The following is a 16,899-nucleotide window of genomic DNA, read 5'->3' on the forward strand; positions in this document are numbered from 1 at the left end:
GTACCTTATGGCAGTTGGCGCTTACGCTATTATTAATGCCGCTCCAATATTATTGCGGCGCTATGCGACGTAAGCGCCAGCCGCCGTAAGGTACCTTTTGCCGTGGAACGTCACATATTACCATAGATACTAAGCATACGGTACGCGCATGCGTCAATCCGCGCGCACCGCGCAGCGCCCTTTCGCGGTGCTAAAGCGGTATCCAGACGTGGCGTCAATCTCCAATTTTAGATTTATGGTGATATTAGAGCCATTTAAATTGAAAAAATGCCCCATAACGAAAATACTAGCCTCACAAATTGGTGTTCTTGTGTCCGCACCTCATTTTATCGGTCATTATCGGCGGTTGAATTCGGCGAGCCAAATTGGCGTTTGCGTCCGTACGTCCCGATTCGATCGGGCAATTTAATCAGATTGACGAAAAATTGACTAATCTGGATACGCCTTAAGCAACATCGAGTTCACGATAATTTGACATATAATAATAATAGATTTTTAGCATAAGTTGCATTTCATAAAACTTAACCCAAATCATTTGTACATTTTCAAGTCAAAGATAAAGACATGTTGGTTTTAAAATTTTAATAAGTATAGACCATAACATTGTCATGATCTTGTAACATTGTTAAAATAAGGGAGTCTCCCATTTTCTTTCATTTTATTGCATTTTTTATAAAATGTCTTTATATTCTCGGGATATCTTGGTCCTAATTCGATTGCTCTTTTTTTATGGAAATAATTATATTCTTCAGATTCACAGGATGCTCGAGGCTTAGCCGAATAACACTGCAAGGAAGTATGTCATGGCTCAATGGTTCTAATTAGCCATCAGTATAATACCGCCAATGAATGTTTACATCCACCTGAAAATAAGAACAACATTCATAAAATGAGGATAACCACACAAAACTAACAGATGGTTGAAATTGTTAGAAAAAATTAGACCGATTTCTTGTTTACGAACTTAACAGCTCATGGCAATTTAATAATAAAAATCAAAACACAAGTGAAGAAAGTTTTATGTACCTATGTATTTCACGGATACGTACTCCTGTACGGCCATTGCTCCTCTAATTCAACGGCATTGTGCTTATCACTGTTATGATAATAATTTCAAATTTGTAGAATCTGCTCGCAATCTCGTATGAACTCGCTTATTTTTCTTACAAAACTCTGTCCAAGGGTCGTGTAGGGGTGGGGAAGAAAACGTTGTCCAATAATTATGCAGTGCCAAGTTATCGAAAGTAAATTCAATCTTTGTCCAAATACGCGCAGATGTCGTGGGGAATCAGAAGTCCGTGGGTCGTGCTGAGGTCGTCGAAAATCTCAATGATAACATTAATAGCAATTCGCAAGGTAACATGAGGCTTGTCCGTTATTTTTCGGGAATGAGAGCTAAGTGACACTGACAGTTGACATCGTTTTTTTTTCTATCTCGTCCCATTTACTACGTGCAAAGGAATTAGTCGGATCTGCCATTCCATCTCACAAACGTCATATCGATCATTTAAAAAATTATATTTAATCAATAAAATGAAATAAAAATAAAAGAGCTGCATTTCCGTGATCGCTATAATAAATACTATCGGAAAAAAATATAATTTGCCTATCTTCAAAAAACTTTACCTACCCAATAGAGGCGTGTTCAGATATTTGTGAACACCTTAGCCGCTCCGATATATCTGATGGCGACTGTACAATCGCATTGGTGAAATTATTGATCTACTTGGAGGTAACTGCAAACTTGCACGCGTCGCCAAACGTTTCAGGTTCCCTCCGAGACCGTCGCAGGGCCCTTTACCGTGAGATGTTGCGTGAAAATGTGCCTCCGCATTCGTATTAAAATCATCCTTGTAATGAATAAGATTAACAAAGTTAAACCATGACACAGCTGCCTATCGGGGGGCACGGCAGTGCCCCCGCCAAGTCGAGCGCGAAGCAAACACTGCCGTACCATCCTTTACTGGAACCATTTCGCCGCATTTTCAGGCCCCTATTTGAGAACCTCTGGATAAGACCAGAACGCAGAAATTTTGGTCATCCAGTAAGCTATAATCACATACTTAAAATCCAAAATTTCAAGTCTGTAGGTCATTTAGTTCCGAAGTTAAGCGAAAGCAAAGTTTCGCATTTATGAAACTCACTCATGATCATCAGAATAGAACTAGTACTTCCCATAAACTCAGAGAGCTGAAATTTGGTACAGAGTTAGGGTTTAATGGCCACATAAAGGGAAAACCTAAAAATATTGCAATATCAGTCACGTTTTAATGATCTAAGAACTGCATAAGTAAGTTTGTAATCCCATATAAATATATGATATTACAAAGTTACTGTTGCAGTTCCTACAAATAGTAGGTAAAATAAAGGTACACTACGATGTACGATGTGAGTATGAATGAAGATATGTTTAGTTATGATATGTGTATACATAGTATGGGTATGAGTACCCGAAAAGAAGGACTGCCTACAAAAAGAGATGAGATCCCATCAAAAACATAACATGTAAAAAGGTGCAAGTCTCGCAACGCTTTTACTACAAAAAAGTTTTGAGATGTAATGTGAAACCAAGTCGGTTATTTTAATCAGTGCCAGGGGGTGTTAAAACCGTATCAATAAGATATCTTTAATTTCTAATACGTATAATGACTTGGCCATCGCACGGCTGCATAATGACAACAAAAGGATCATCGTCACCTATTAAAAATAATTCTAATTGAACATAACGCTAGCGCTAATTGCAGTTTGAGCATTACATATATTTACGAGTACGGTACGAGTAAAGCATTATGTGCGATTGCCAAGTCATTATATGATAATTAGTGACGGATTACTGATTATTATTTAATTATTAGATTTAATGAATGGGCAATACGAAAAACTGTTGCTACTGTACAAGATTCAGAACCGGAAAAAAAGAAAAGAAAGATTTGTAATAATAAAAAAACTACTAAAAAGAAAAAAAATGTGTTAAATAAGAAAATCTAATAAAATAAATCAATATGCCCACGTTTCTACAAAAAGAACTGAAATCCCACCAAAAACATTCTGTAAAAAACTAGCCAAGTCTCGATGGAGCTGTTTATCTCTAAAAAGTAATGAAATCTAGACAAAGTCGTGCCAAGTCTAAGGTTCCTTACTGCGATTTCTTTATTATTATAGTTAATGTTGTGTGACTTGGCCGTTGAAGGGTACACAAGGGTACAAAACCAGGTGCTCCATGACACCATTGCACCAATCTGCCATTGCACCAAAAAGAAGTGTTTTTTTCAGGCTCGCCCATACATAAGTATTATTGAAATACGCAGCTTTATCAAGCCTACAATTGACTGGTTATTGAATCAACGTTTTCCAAGTGGCAATTTTCCATCGTCAATGGGTAGCGGTTCTGGCGACAGATTGGTGCAATGGTGTCATGGAGCACCTGGTTTTGTACCCTTGTGTACCCTTCAACGGCCAAGTCACACAACATTAACTATAATAATAAAGAAATCGCAGTAAGGAACCTTAGACTTGGCACGACTTTGTCTAGATTTCATTACTTTTTAGAGATAAACAGCTCCATCGAGACTTGGCTAGTTTTTTACAGAATGTTTTTGGTGGGATTATGCTTACCAAATATTACTACACAAGCACGTTTCAGAAAAAGAAATCGTTGCATCTAAAATCATATACATAACCGATGGTGCCTCACAACATTTTAAAAATAAGTTTAACTTTGTTCATCTTATTCATTACAAGGTGATTTTAATACGAATGCGGAGGCACATTTTCACGCAACATCTCACGGTAAAGGGCCCTGCGACGGTCTCGGAGGGAACCTGAAACGTTTGGCGACGCGTGCAAGTTTGCAGTTACCTCCAAGTAGATCAATAATTTCACCAATGCGATTGTATGACTGGGCAAAATCATCTTTGAAGCAAACGGCAATCTACTATTACTCTAACTAAAGACGATATTCAACGTCAGAGGATATTTTTGCAGGCCAGGTTTGATTCCGCAGTCACGATTCCAGGAACAAAAAAGTTTCATGCGTTTATTCCGAAAACTGACGGTCTTCTTGTAAAAAGAACGAGCTCTAGCATAGATTCTTATTGTAAAATAATAAAAATTATGAAATAAACTGGTTAGAATTGTTGACTTTCTTATTTCATTATGTTATGTTTAGAATTTACCAGCAGTCTTACTGAATACATGTTCTTATAAGCTAAACAGCTGCTATAACTATGTATGTATACCAGTACGGTACGTCGGACTCAGGGCGACATGTATGTACATTTATTGACCTATTGTTTTAACCAATGGAGATCCCATTCTGCAACTTCTAGTGTATTTTGTACATACTTAGGGCTATATTTTGAGATAAAAAAATATAAAAATAAACTGGTCAAAGTTTTCGAAAAATGGTTTCGAAAAGTTTACTTCCGGTTTTAACCATTATTTTTTTTTTATTCTTCAAAATTGATTTCTTCGCTGAAAAGATCATTAAACATTCTATACAAAACGCTTGGTTAAATAATAAGTTATATATTTTAATTATTCGATATTCAAGTTTCAAAAAATCGGAATTTCAATTACGGTAATTTTTGAAAAGCTCATAATTTTGAAAATAAACGTCATACATAAAAAATATTTGGCGTCCGGTTTTATACCTACTAGAAGAAGAACTAAACCAAATATAAACAAATTCGGGAACCTCACTTTTTTTTTCCTGTCCGCTTCATATGAAATGCCCCTATCACTTTGAAATACAGTTCAAAGTAAGGTGGGAAATATTTTCCCTCTATAAAGGTTTCAAAACATGTAAATCTTGAATATACTATCAAAATGTACAAAAAATATTTATCCCTATGTACAGTCAAGAATGTGTCGTGTCGTAGGTACAGTCAGCCAAGAAAGTGGTCTACCACTTTTCGACTCTATCAATCAGATAATAGAGTCGAAAGTGGTAGACCACTTTCTTGGCTGACTGTACATTGTGATAAATATTTTTTGTACATTTTCATCTATCAATCAGACAATAGAGTCGAAAAGTGGTAGACCACTTTCTTGGCGTACCTACGACACGGCACATTCTTTAAATAGTCGAGGCATAGATAAAAAGTAAGATATATGTTCAGAGTAACAGCCGGGGTCAGTACTCGTAACATAGGGTGGTATTCCATCTGTCCAATATCTTGGTCCAATCTCTATCCGTCTCACTCTCTCACTAAGCAAAATGTGAGACGCAAGACACATTGGACAGGTGGAATACCACCCATAGATCTAGCGAAAGAAAAAGCGGGGTTCAAATTTATTTGACAGTTAAATAAAAATGCTTTATAATGTAGTAATTAACTGATACCTGGACCTTGGACCCGGGTATGTCCCTAAACTACGTCCAAGACCACCGGTGGACGGGCAGCAGCGTCCCTCAAACTCGGTGTACTCGACTGCGATCGCCAACCCGCCTGCCAAGCGTGGCGATTATGGCATTCACCCCCCAAAAGGGGGAGGCCTATGTTCAGCAGTGGACGTCGTATGGCTGAGATGATGATGATGATGGTGAATTAACTGATAATTATTATTCAGATTTGGAACAACTACTACGGTGGATGTTGTGCAAGGAGCCCTCACAAAGGTGTACAGTCGGCCAGCTGATGGCGCACCCGTGGATACGACAGCCGGTGGCCATCGCCAACTACGTGTTCCACGAGATCGTCGACTGCGGTAATTATATCAAAGCACAGAATAAATGGACCCACAAGATGGACGGACGACCTTGTTAAGGCCGCCGGAAGACGCTGGATGCTGATCGCTTCCAACCGGTACGAGTAGAGGTCCAAGGGGGAGGCCTATGTTCAGCAGTGGACGTCTTATGGCTGAGATGATGATGATGATGACAGAATAAATAATAGGGCACAGAAGATTCACTCTCTAACAAAACGCGTCTGTTACGATCAGGACAGATATGGCCGCTAGGTGGCGACAGCGCCACGCGCGGCTTACGGCCAGCCACCAAAATTGGTGTGGAACGGGTGTACTTGTAGCTACCTGTTGCATAACGACGAAATCGCGAAGTGAGCCACGCCTGATTATACTGAGCATTTACTATGGGACCTACCCCGATTAAAAAAAAATGTATTGTTTCATACATTTTGGCAGGTCCATTTTCTATGGGATGGTGAATTTTTCACCGTGTATAGTTTTTTTAGGCCATTACGGCAAAGCCAACAGGAAGACATTAACGCTCTATAACTATTATTATTTTCAGACCGCCACGAAGCGAATCCTGAAACGTACTACAGTGGCAGTCTGGGGTCGCCAAGAAGCGGCTCTCCCGTCTCCTTGGCTGATCCACTAGCTAAAGGTAGGTGGACGCAGTGTTACCAGTGTTATATCAATCAATTGTTCGAACGACTCCTAAGGAGAAGACTACAATAGTTATTTGTACAACAAGAGATCAAAGTTTGATATTTCTTCGAGTGCTTATTTTGAGTCCCGTGCAAGAGAAAGATTCTATACTAGATTCACGAGCGTAGCGAGTGAATCTAATTTAGAATCTTGAGCGTAGTAAGGGATTCAAAAGCGCACGAGATGTAAATAACTTTGATCTCGTGTAGTACACAAAATTTTTCACCCTAAGCAGTGAGAACATTCCTAGAGGTACAGAGATAATAGAACCCAAGTATATCGAACTTGTATTAGACCCCGCATGTTGAAATGACATTTGAGTTTAAAGGTCACATGAATGACATTTTGAAATGACTCAGTGAGCAAAATCGCATTTTGCTCACTGATTTTAAGAAGCAAAGTACCGTTGTTCGAGCTACTGAGGTGAAAAGAAATTAATCATCATCTTCCTCGCGTTATCCCGGCTTGTTGCCACGGCTCATGGGAGCCTGGGGCCCGCTTTAGGCCTTGTTGGGATTAGTCCGGTTTTCTCACGATGTTTTCCTTCACCGATAAGCGACTGATAAATATCAAATGATATTTCGTACATAAGTTCCGAAAAACTCATTGGTACGAGCCAGGATTTGAACTCGCAACTTCCGGATTGAAAATCGCACGCTCTTTCCGCTAGGCATTTCCGCACGCTCAATACAAAGAAATTAATATATTTCTCCACTGTTTACTTCCCAGAACGCTCGAACCCATCAGAGGTGGCAATCCGCTCTGAAGGCAAGAACGTATCGCGCGACGAACCAAAGCGGAACTCACTGGCGCTCCACGCCCTGTCCACCGCCGACAGAGACGCGCAGTCTGACAACTACAGTCTACGATCATCGGCCGATGTAAGCCGTTCATTCATTTTTTAATACCTCTTTTTAACTTAAAACAGAAGAGATTCGCAATTCTTCGGGATCATTGTTTTTTATTCTGTGCACGCTCGCGAAATTCCGGAGACATATCCAAGCAGCTAAGGTCTAGGTACTCTAGGTTCACACGTGGCCCCTTTGACATGGCGTGAGTGTTAGGACCTGATATCTCTGACTCTGACTTATATCCTGGAGAAACCCTGGTGGATCCTAGAGAAATGCTATTGAGCTCCTCAAAAAATAGAGATAATAGATACCTCGGACATTTGCCGTTGAAAATCATAATTTGCTTAAGTGGAACTACTGAAGAAGACCAACCAAATGCCAGACTACTTTGAGGAGACCCTTTTTTGTTAAATATCATCCAACATTCGATCTTTTATGATGCAGATCTTGGACATCTCTTCGAAACCCGTATCGGAAGCGGCTCTGACCGATATCAGCTCTGATGCGACCGGGCACGCGGCCTGCGACATCGACTACGACCCCGACCAGTGCGAGTGCGACAGCTGGGACGAGTGCGAGCAGGACAGCTTCTCGTAACTCGGCTCAACGGACGAGAGCGGGAAGCACAAATACGGTAAAACGTTTATATAGTGCGACATAAAATAGTAGAAATTAAATAAGATGGAACTAAAAAAACCATACTACATTGTTGCCATGTGCAGTTTCCGTCAAAAATGTGACAGTTACATAGAAAGTGGCGCCCTCAATTTTCTACATTTTCTTGTCGGACTATAAATGTATTACGACTATAAACGAAAAGTGCGAATTTCGTACAATAAATAATGCATATTGATCAGGTCATAATAATACACCGTGTTTTTTTTTGTTTTCCGTTAATTTCAAGGGTGCATTCCTGAGCTTAAATCAAATAACTTTCTCAAAGACACCGATATTCCAATTAACTCCATTTCGGAGCTAATCAATATTTTTTTTTTCCTATAAGGCCTCTACAAGCGTGTACACTTGCCTTAGGGCCGGTTTACATATTGATTAGTGTTTAGAATGAGTTCATACATTTGCTACTAAACTTAAGTACAATCTTGGTCGATCGATGTTCGAAATGACATTGATATGGCACAGATTTCAATTGTTTGGTTGAGTTAAATGTAATGCCCGTCTTACAACAACGCTACATGCTACATTTAATTACGTTTTAAACTTAATTTTTTTTAAAGCAAAAAAATATTTTTTTTTTTGAAAATTAACTATGTCATTTAGTTTTCTTAAACGTACTTAACCATACCCCGAAGTTAACGGAATTCAATAAAAACACGGTGTATAAGTGGACAAGAATGGACCATTGGTAGTAAAATGCGATATATAGTTGGTCAAACCAATTTGTCAATCAGTAAGAACCAGGAAAACTATACTCATCCTTTTCTTTTGGGTGCTAGTACTAGTGTAAGAGAAAGAAAGCCATTCTCTCTGTCTATGATTGAAATGAGATAGTCCTTTGACGAACTATATCTATTGGGCACTGGTCCCACCGCGAGCTAGTAAGCTATGAGCTATCGGCTATAAACACGAACAAAAGATAAGCACTCCCGTGTAAATAAAAGAGACACGGCGATATTTATAGTTACTCGCCCAGCGGTGAGCTATAAATATCGCCGTGTCTCTTTTATTTACACGGGAGTGCTTATCTTTTGTTCGTGTTTATAGCCGATAGCTCATAGCTTACTAGCTCGCGGTGGGACCAGTGTCTTAAATGTGTAATTTTCAAATCTCTCGCCACTATGCTATGGCCTTATGAGGATAGGCAAATTGTCAGTTACGAGTGACAAGTTGGTAATGTGAAAGGAGCCGGAACTATCCTGCATTACGAATACTCTGTGTATAGGCTTTAAGGGTGCTTATTGAGTAATCATTTAACATCCTAAGGCCCAGCCATACAAATGCAAATCTGAAAATTTGCCAATGAAATTTGAACCTATTATGAAGGTAATAGGATAGATTTTTATTTGTTTGAATATATAACGAAACAAAAGAAATGGAACTTTGTTGCAGTTGAATATGGTTTAAGTTGTATCGAACTGAAGAAGTACTATAGGTAGGACCTTAGGCCTTAGGAGGTTAAAAATGAGTTCAACTGAGGCTAGATGTGTTCTGAGATGAGATATGTACACGCGGAATTCTTATTAAATATTATGTATATAATTTTAATTCTTATCGAAACTAAGATTAAAAATATAATTATCGATAGGAAAGCTACTCGAAATTGATTGATAATTTATAATTATGGTCTGGTTTGACATTTCTATTAAAATTTGTATTTTCGCACCTTAATTCATTAAGGGTACCTGGTTGATTTATTTATCTGTCTGAAGGGTTTTTTTTATCAAAAATAAGTTACGTAGATTTTCACCAGTCAGGGTAAGAATGTGTCATTTATTGATAGAGCTTTTATTAGATAACTTTAGGCTACAAAATTTCTAGATTGTGGTCCTAGCAGGGACAAACTTTTAAAAAGTTTGAACAAAGTCACACTTGTCTTAAAACAAACGAAGAAATTGAAATTTTTTTTTATGTTGCACATTAAAGGACAATCACTTTGGAGCTTAGACTATTAGGGTCGCATTTAAAAAAAAACTGCTTTATTATAGAAAGAGAGGCTATCATAATGCGCCCTTTTCTTGCTAGTCAAGTGTAAAAGAAACTAAATCGTTAGGTGACAACCGAAACTCACTAATTACTAGGTACCAACAAGCTCAGAGCCATTTTACACTAATATCAAAATGAGATTTAATTTTATGTTTTTAGGGTTCCGTACCCAAAGGGTAAAACGGGACCCTATACCCTATTACTAAGACTTCGCTGTCCGTCCGTCCGTCCGTCTGTCACCAGGCTGTATCTCACGAACCGTGATAGCTAGACAGTTGAAATTTTCACAGATGATGTATTTCTGTTGCCGCTATAACAACAAATACTAAAAACAGAATAAAATAAAGATTTAAATGGGGCTCCCATACAACAAACGTGATTTTTGACCAAAGTTAAGCAACGTCGGGAGTGGTCAGTACTTGGATGGGTGACCGTTTTTTTTTGCTTTTTTTTGTTTTTATTTTTTGCTTTTTGGTACGGAACCCTTCGTGCGCGAGTCCGACTCGCACTTGCCCGGTTTTTTAATTTAGGTAAGGTGGGGAAGACTATCATAGGGATAACCATCGTCAGCCTGTCCTAGCCGGTTTCGGCCTCGGCGACTGGGTATTCACTGACTAGTGAGAGCGACGATCGTGAGCTCCCAGGTGGCTGACGTAGCCTATTTTTGCGGTGAATGTACGTCCACACTCACCGTAGATAAAGAGCATAGGGATAAAACTATCACTTGTATATGGAATCCTCATACTGTTAGTCTTGCCCCGAAGAAAATAAACTATGTTAGTCTTACCCCACCTTACCTTAGTGAGTTTTGGTTTTAACCTGAAGAAGTATAGTGACCACACTACGATGACTTTACTCAACATTCCTTTGAGTGTTTCTTTCTTAGAATAAAAATTAGATTCGGCTAATTATTCAAAGGCATAGAGCTTTATAAAAAAACAGACCAATGTTCTAGAAATCTCCTAGTAGTGTTAGATGTCTTCTAGCATAAGTTAGTTTTGTAATTTTCTAATTAGTTTTACATTTAAGATCACATTGCCAACAAAGTCGAGTACAACAAGGAATTAAAACAGTATTATGCCATTCACTCTTGAATTTTTCTGGCACTTATAAATATTATCCCACATAAGGTGCTTGTAACTTTTGCTCTGTATATAGGCACTTGGAATTATAAAATAACATTTGAAGACTTCTTTAGTATCGCGTGAATTAATAGTACATTTCGATGCTAGTGCGGAAGGTATGTCATTACTTCACGAGTACCGAGATATCTTGCCACGAGCCGCAGGCGAGTGGCAAGACTCGGGACGAGTGAAGAATGACATTTCCGCACGTGTATCGAACGACGTTTTTTAATACAGTTGCGAAAAAATAAGAAAAACATTGTTAATCGTACACTAAATAAAAGTGGTAACAGTGACAGCTCGGTTAGACGTCGTCTTTAAGTATATTATATCTATGGGCGTTTGGCAGCTATTCCGTTCCATTCAGTCAACTTATTAAGAACGGAATTTTCAATATTGAATATTAAAAAATAAACGTGTTATAATGATGAAGAGGTAAGTAATTAAATATGAAATATGTAATATTTTTCGTATTTTTACATTAACGGTAGGTTTTTATGCTGATTACGACGTTTAAAGGAACCTAATATTAACACTCATCAATAAGTAGTCGTGAATTGGAACAAGTATAAATTTAAAAAAATTGGAAAAGTAAAAAGCACTAGTTCGAGATAACCAACTTTCCGCACGCTAAACAGCTACGTAAAGTAGCACTTTTTGAGCAACTGTATTAAAAAATAAGTTTTTGGCGCAACACTTACACTTCAGTTAAGACGAAGGAATATTATATTAGTATAATACTAAGATAATTATGTAAAGTAGTGCATAATATCGTACTGTGACCGCAAATTTGGAGCCGTTCACGCACACGTCGAGCAAGCGGTGTGCCGTCTCTCATAAGTATCTGTACATTACAACGTCATTTCACACGCATCCGATCTTTACAGGCCTTAACAGGGAGACCTCATAATTTAAGGGGGATTGCCATGTACTTCTTAGATTGGTACAGTCGCCATCAGATATATCGGAGCGGCCGTTGTGTTCACAATATCTGAACAAGAACACTAACGCCTTGACAATATAGGCATGTTCAGATATTTGTGAGAGCCTTGGCCGCTCCGATATATCTGATGGCGACTCTATTCCACCTGTCAATATGTATTGCGTTTCACATTTTGCTTTAATGAGAGAGTAAGAGGCACTAACAGTGGACAAAGAAATTGGATAGATGGAATACCACCCTTAGGCCCACTTGTACCATTCCACTAACCCGGAGTTAACCGGTTAAACGTGGAGTTACCATGGTTCCGAGTACAATTTGACACTAGGTTAACGGTTTAATCGCTTTACCTCGGGTTAGTGGGATGGTGCAAGTGGCCCTTAGAATAATATATTCCTATGTTAAGAGGAGAGGTTTAATAGAAAGACCACAATAATCTTCTGTTGAAAGAGGCTGTGAATATTCAAACGATAATAAAGAAGCTGATCCTTCATCTCTCTTCCACTTTACTTGTTACTGGTAAACTTGTGATATCTATTTAAAACTTTACGAAATCTAACATTCTTAATAAATTATAAAACTGTGTTATCGGAATCTTTCACCTCTACCTATGAAACGTAAGACAATAAGTGTTTTAAATTTGTAGCATAAATTTTCTATTTGCTCGATAAAACACATGTGTGTTAAATAAAATAATCAAAGCCGGACAGTTGTGTACAGATGTAGTGGATAATTGTTTTCCATCGTATTTTCTCGGAAACGATCGTGTTCGTCATGCTACTTCAGTCAACCTCAGTACTTTTTGTACCGTGACTGACTGAAATAGTAAGACGCGTTCGTACGTTTCCGTGAAAATACGATGGAAAATAATTATACACTACATCTGTAATGATTATTTCCTTACAATTTGTCAGATAAGAAGTCGGCAGAAAATACATACATAAGTCGTGAGTTTTCGTCTCCATTCGTAGTTGTATCACTTATGTCATACACTGTAAATATAACCTTCATGCTTTCAAATAAGGTTTATATTGGTTCGCTTGCGCCCATAATCTTGACGTGTGAGTGATGTTTTTGTACATGAAAGGGTTAATGATTTCGGTAACACATTCAATAACACAACTGTCACTATTCTGACTCTTATGACTAAAATAAATCAATATTAAATATCAGTATTATGACAATATTTAAGGTTTTCTTTGTTGCGAATATTATAAATTATGACTATTGTAGGTACTTGAAGAACCAAATTACTTTATTTGTCATTGTAAATATAATGTAATCTGATAATCATGTAATTTGAGTAAAAAAATGGATGATTTTATTGTTACACTTAAAATACAGGCTGTCCTTTTTATTACATGCATAATGAATATAACGATTGTTAGGTACCATTCGTCTAATAAAATTCATAAAATAATAATAGAACAATGCAAACAGATTACACGTCCATTCTTTGGTTACTCGGTTTGATTATTTTAGGTGTAACTAAAATCTTGTTGTCAATATAGAACATAGGATTATATTTTTGTAGATTTATCTCTTAGATGACTGTGTTATTTGTATATGTGTAGTAGTCGGTTGTGAGTTTTGGTCGATTCAATATATTTGTGCACACTATTTCATATTAAATCTAAATCATGAGTGAACAATGAAAATAAATAAATTATATGAGTTAAGCCAAATTGAACTTAAGTATTGTATTTGTTTTTGCATTGTTTTTGCAGGAAAAATAACTTGTGAATCTAATTTGTCTACTGGCCGCGTAGCCAAGATGCCAATCGCTTACGCTCCGTAGCAATCGAAACGCAACTGTCACTGTCGCGCTAATATGGAAGAGTGATAGAGAGACATAATGCTTTTCGTTGTCGAAGCGATAGCGATTGTAACCTTGGCTAGGCCGGCTGTATAAAGTTCGAAAGCTTTCTATAATTTGAAAATATTTATGTCTAAATAGTTTAGTATGTAAGTAGTTTCTTTGTTTGTTTGTTTTGTGCAGTTTAGGGTTATTATTTCATTTACTGTCCACGACACCAACAAACGAACCTTTATTTGTTAAAAAATGTTGTCACTTATTAGGCAAAAAATTGGCGTCACTGGAAAGCAGGTAGAGAAGGTGGGTACCGTTTGTTGCTCCTACTGTTCCTAACTAAATGGCTTGCCAGACTAAACTCTGTCACACCTATCTTTGAAAGCTAAAAGAGTCAATATACCTGTCGGCGGCCGATCGTAAAATCAGGCATATCGTGAAACGTGAAAACCTTTGACTCGTTCCCTGAGTCGACGGAGCCCCGCCACGCGGGGCTCCTATTTCTGGACAGTTTGCCCTTCGGGCATCTGAAGCAAGCTAACGAACCTATCCTACTTATATATAGGATTAATGTGACAATCGTTAAAACATTACACAGGAACATTACGATCTGCCTGATCTTACGATCGGCCGCCGACATACCTAGCTATTACATGGTAACATGTAAGGTAATGTTTGGTGGTATCGCTAGCAATGCACGTTTGTTTTAATACAGCGTCCGTTTTCGACTAGTGCCTTACGGCGGACAAGTTGCGTTGCTCGTGTAGGACGTTGTGTTGTGACCAGTCATCGTAAGTTACGAATAAAAATCTCAATTATGTGTGGTAGTTTTATTTTATTTCCTTTACAAATAGTCTTTAGCTGCAAACTTTAAAAAAAAACCGTTCAGAACCTCCTCTTAACAAGCTCGTTAACTTGCAATGTTTGTAAGTGCGGTCAAATCTTGCAAGCTAAATTAGACCCACTTCCCATTATTCGATTGAGCTGAAACTTCACATACATATGATACATAATGTAAGTTGTATCAAAAATGAACAAAATTTGATAAAAAGTAACCACATCAAAATGGGCTCAGTAAACTCGGAGTAATGATATGGTAATGATCAAGTAATGATTATTCATATCTCGGCCTTTAAAATAAAGCGCCATCTAGTATGCAGTAGCTTAATCAAATACCGCGGTTTTGTGGTGTTCAGCGTGATAAAGATTATCTCAAATATCTCTTGTCACTGTCAACATTTTAGACAATAGCAACACTACGCTGTCTACGCTAAATGTCAGCGTACACGGCTGTGCGTCGCTTTTTTGCTACTCATCGCCGGATTTTGCCAATTTCTCCGGCATTAAATAATAACCAGAGCAATTTGGTTATCAACCGGAGACTCACACCTACACCTGTTGCTTTTCATCACTTACCTGTAAGTTATATTCTCGTTTACATAGCCTAACCTGGATCTAATTTGTGACAGCTCTTTGTGGATTTGAATTGTGTACGTACGATCAACGATTAAATAGTTGCTGTGGGTTTCGTAGATAAGGATTATCGTAAGGACAAATTCGTTAGCGGCCTGTGACGGTCTAACATTGGCTAGAATAACATTGAATTAAGTGGAACTTGTAAGAGAAATTTAATAATTAGCTACCCTCATAGGTTATCTTTAACTGAATGATATCAAGAATTTTCCGTAGGACTGAGAGTTTATTATATACTCTACACTTTCATATGCCATTTGAATATGTGTATCGTATAGGATAACCATTATTATTGAGAATGTATGTTCCAAAGAAATTTATGAGTTAAACCAACTATATAAATGTATAAATAATCAGTGCTTTGCTTTATCTATACAATATAAACTAAATTCAAGTACTGAGATATGAGTTATACTCAATTGACCAATGAACAAAATATCACATTAGAAGTGTTGTCATTGTTTTTAGTTAATGCAAGACAAGTGGTCAAATTAAAAAGAATTGTGAAATGATGATTGGAGCCACTTTGTTTTTCTTCAACAATGAAGTTAAGTACTTGACTATTATCTTATTACATTACTTATTAGACCGTGGTGTATATGTACAGTCAGTGTTGTATAGTAGGTAGCATCCAAAGTATTTAAATAGTTCGGTACACCATATTATTTGTATAGCGTACCAAACTATACAAATATTTGGATGCTACCTACTATTTGACGCTGACTGTACATACCTACTTTAGCCAAATGAAGTGTACATTCTGACACAGACTATTAGGTATATTGCTAAAATATTTAGATCCAAATAAGAATTATGTTATAATCATTAACTCTATTTTGTGAGGTATTGTATAAAAAATATAATTATTGTATATAATATTGAACTACATAGTACATATATTATAGTAGAAGAGCAGTACATGTAGTAGAGAGCCTTACCCTTCTAAGTCCCTGCGTACAATTTTTTGTACATATTCCAAATTCAATTTGGAATTTTTATTGTGTATCTAAGAGTTCCAATTTCAAAAACAAAACAATTGCTTCTGGGTCTTAGGAGGATACAGAAACTGTCTGTTGTGCCCATCTACTTGATAAGTAAGTGCACAAGTGCATAATAAATAAGTTATTCTAGGCTACTGATAAAGACATACTGTAACCATATTGTCATTAGATAACAATAGCATATCCATACACAGCACTAAATATATTTTATCACCAATATGTTACTAATGTTTCATAAATGGTTAGACAAATCATTGTGTTCCTATTGTTAAGTGACAAATAAGCAGATTTGAGAAAAATAATGAGTGAGTAATAAATAATGAGCTATAGTTTTTTTGGGTGTTTTTTGTGAATGCAGGATTGGGAAAAGTAGTGTGCTCTCGTTTTGAAGGCCAAGATCCTCTTTGGATCGCTGAGCCATATTAGCTAATTAGTTAGAGTGACTATAGTGGAAAGCGCTTTAGCCAAGAAATAAATTATGCTTAGTTATGCTATAAAGCAGATCTTCGCTAAAGTGTATTGTTTCTATACCTTGGGTTTCGCCAGTTATCTGGAAAATGGCTGGAACTTTGTCATGGAAGAGGTAAGATTTCAACTGTTATTTTACTATTATCCCATTAATTTATAATATTTATTTTATTATATC

The 16,899-nt window shown here is 37.3% G+C and overlaps 2 protein-coding genes across 2 annotated transcripts in view; both read left to right on the plus strand.

Moving 5' to 3' along the window:
• The window catches only part of LOC134679909 (PAS domain-containing serine/threonine-protein kinase), a 34,725-nt gene extending 20,126 nt beyond the window's left edge, over positions 1–14,599 (plus strand). The window contains exons 20-23 of the mRNA XM_063538849.1: positions 5,572–5,709; positions 6,254–6,349; positions 7,123–7,274; positions 7,689–14,599. Coding sequence (XP_063394919.1) covers positions 5,572–5,709; positions 6,254–6,349; positions 7,123–7,274; positions 7,689–7,841 — 539 coding nt within the window. The 3' untranslated portion in view covers positions 7,842–14,599. The remainder of the gene's footprint in view (positions 1–5,571; positions 5,710–6,253; positions 6,350–7,122; positions 7,275–7,688) is intronic.
• Positions 14,600–15,032: 433 nt separating this feature from the next.
• LOC134679913 (prolyl endopeptidase) overlaps positions 15,033–16,899 on the plus strand; it is a 35,461-nt gene continuing 33,594 nt past the window's right edge. Inside the window, exon 1 of the mRNA XM_063538853.1 lies at positions 15,033–15,197. Coding sequence (XP_063394923.1) covers positions 15,054–15,197 — 144 coding nt within the window. The 5' untranslated portion in view covers positions 15,033–15,053. The remainder of the gene's footprint in view (positions 15,198–16,899) is intronic.

The sequence above is a fragment of the Cydia fagiglandana genome, chromosome 3 (genome assembly GCF_963556715.1).
Source record: "Cydia fagiglandana chromosome 3, ilCydFagi1.1, whole genome shotgun sequence".
In the NCBI taxonomy this organism is placed as follows: Eukaryota; Metazoa; Arthropoda; class Insecta; order Lepidoptera; family Tortricidae; genus Cydia; species Cydia fagiglandana.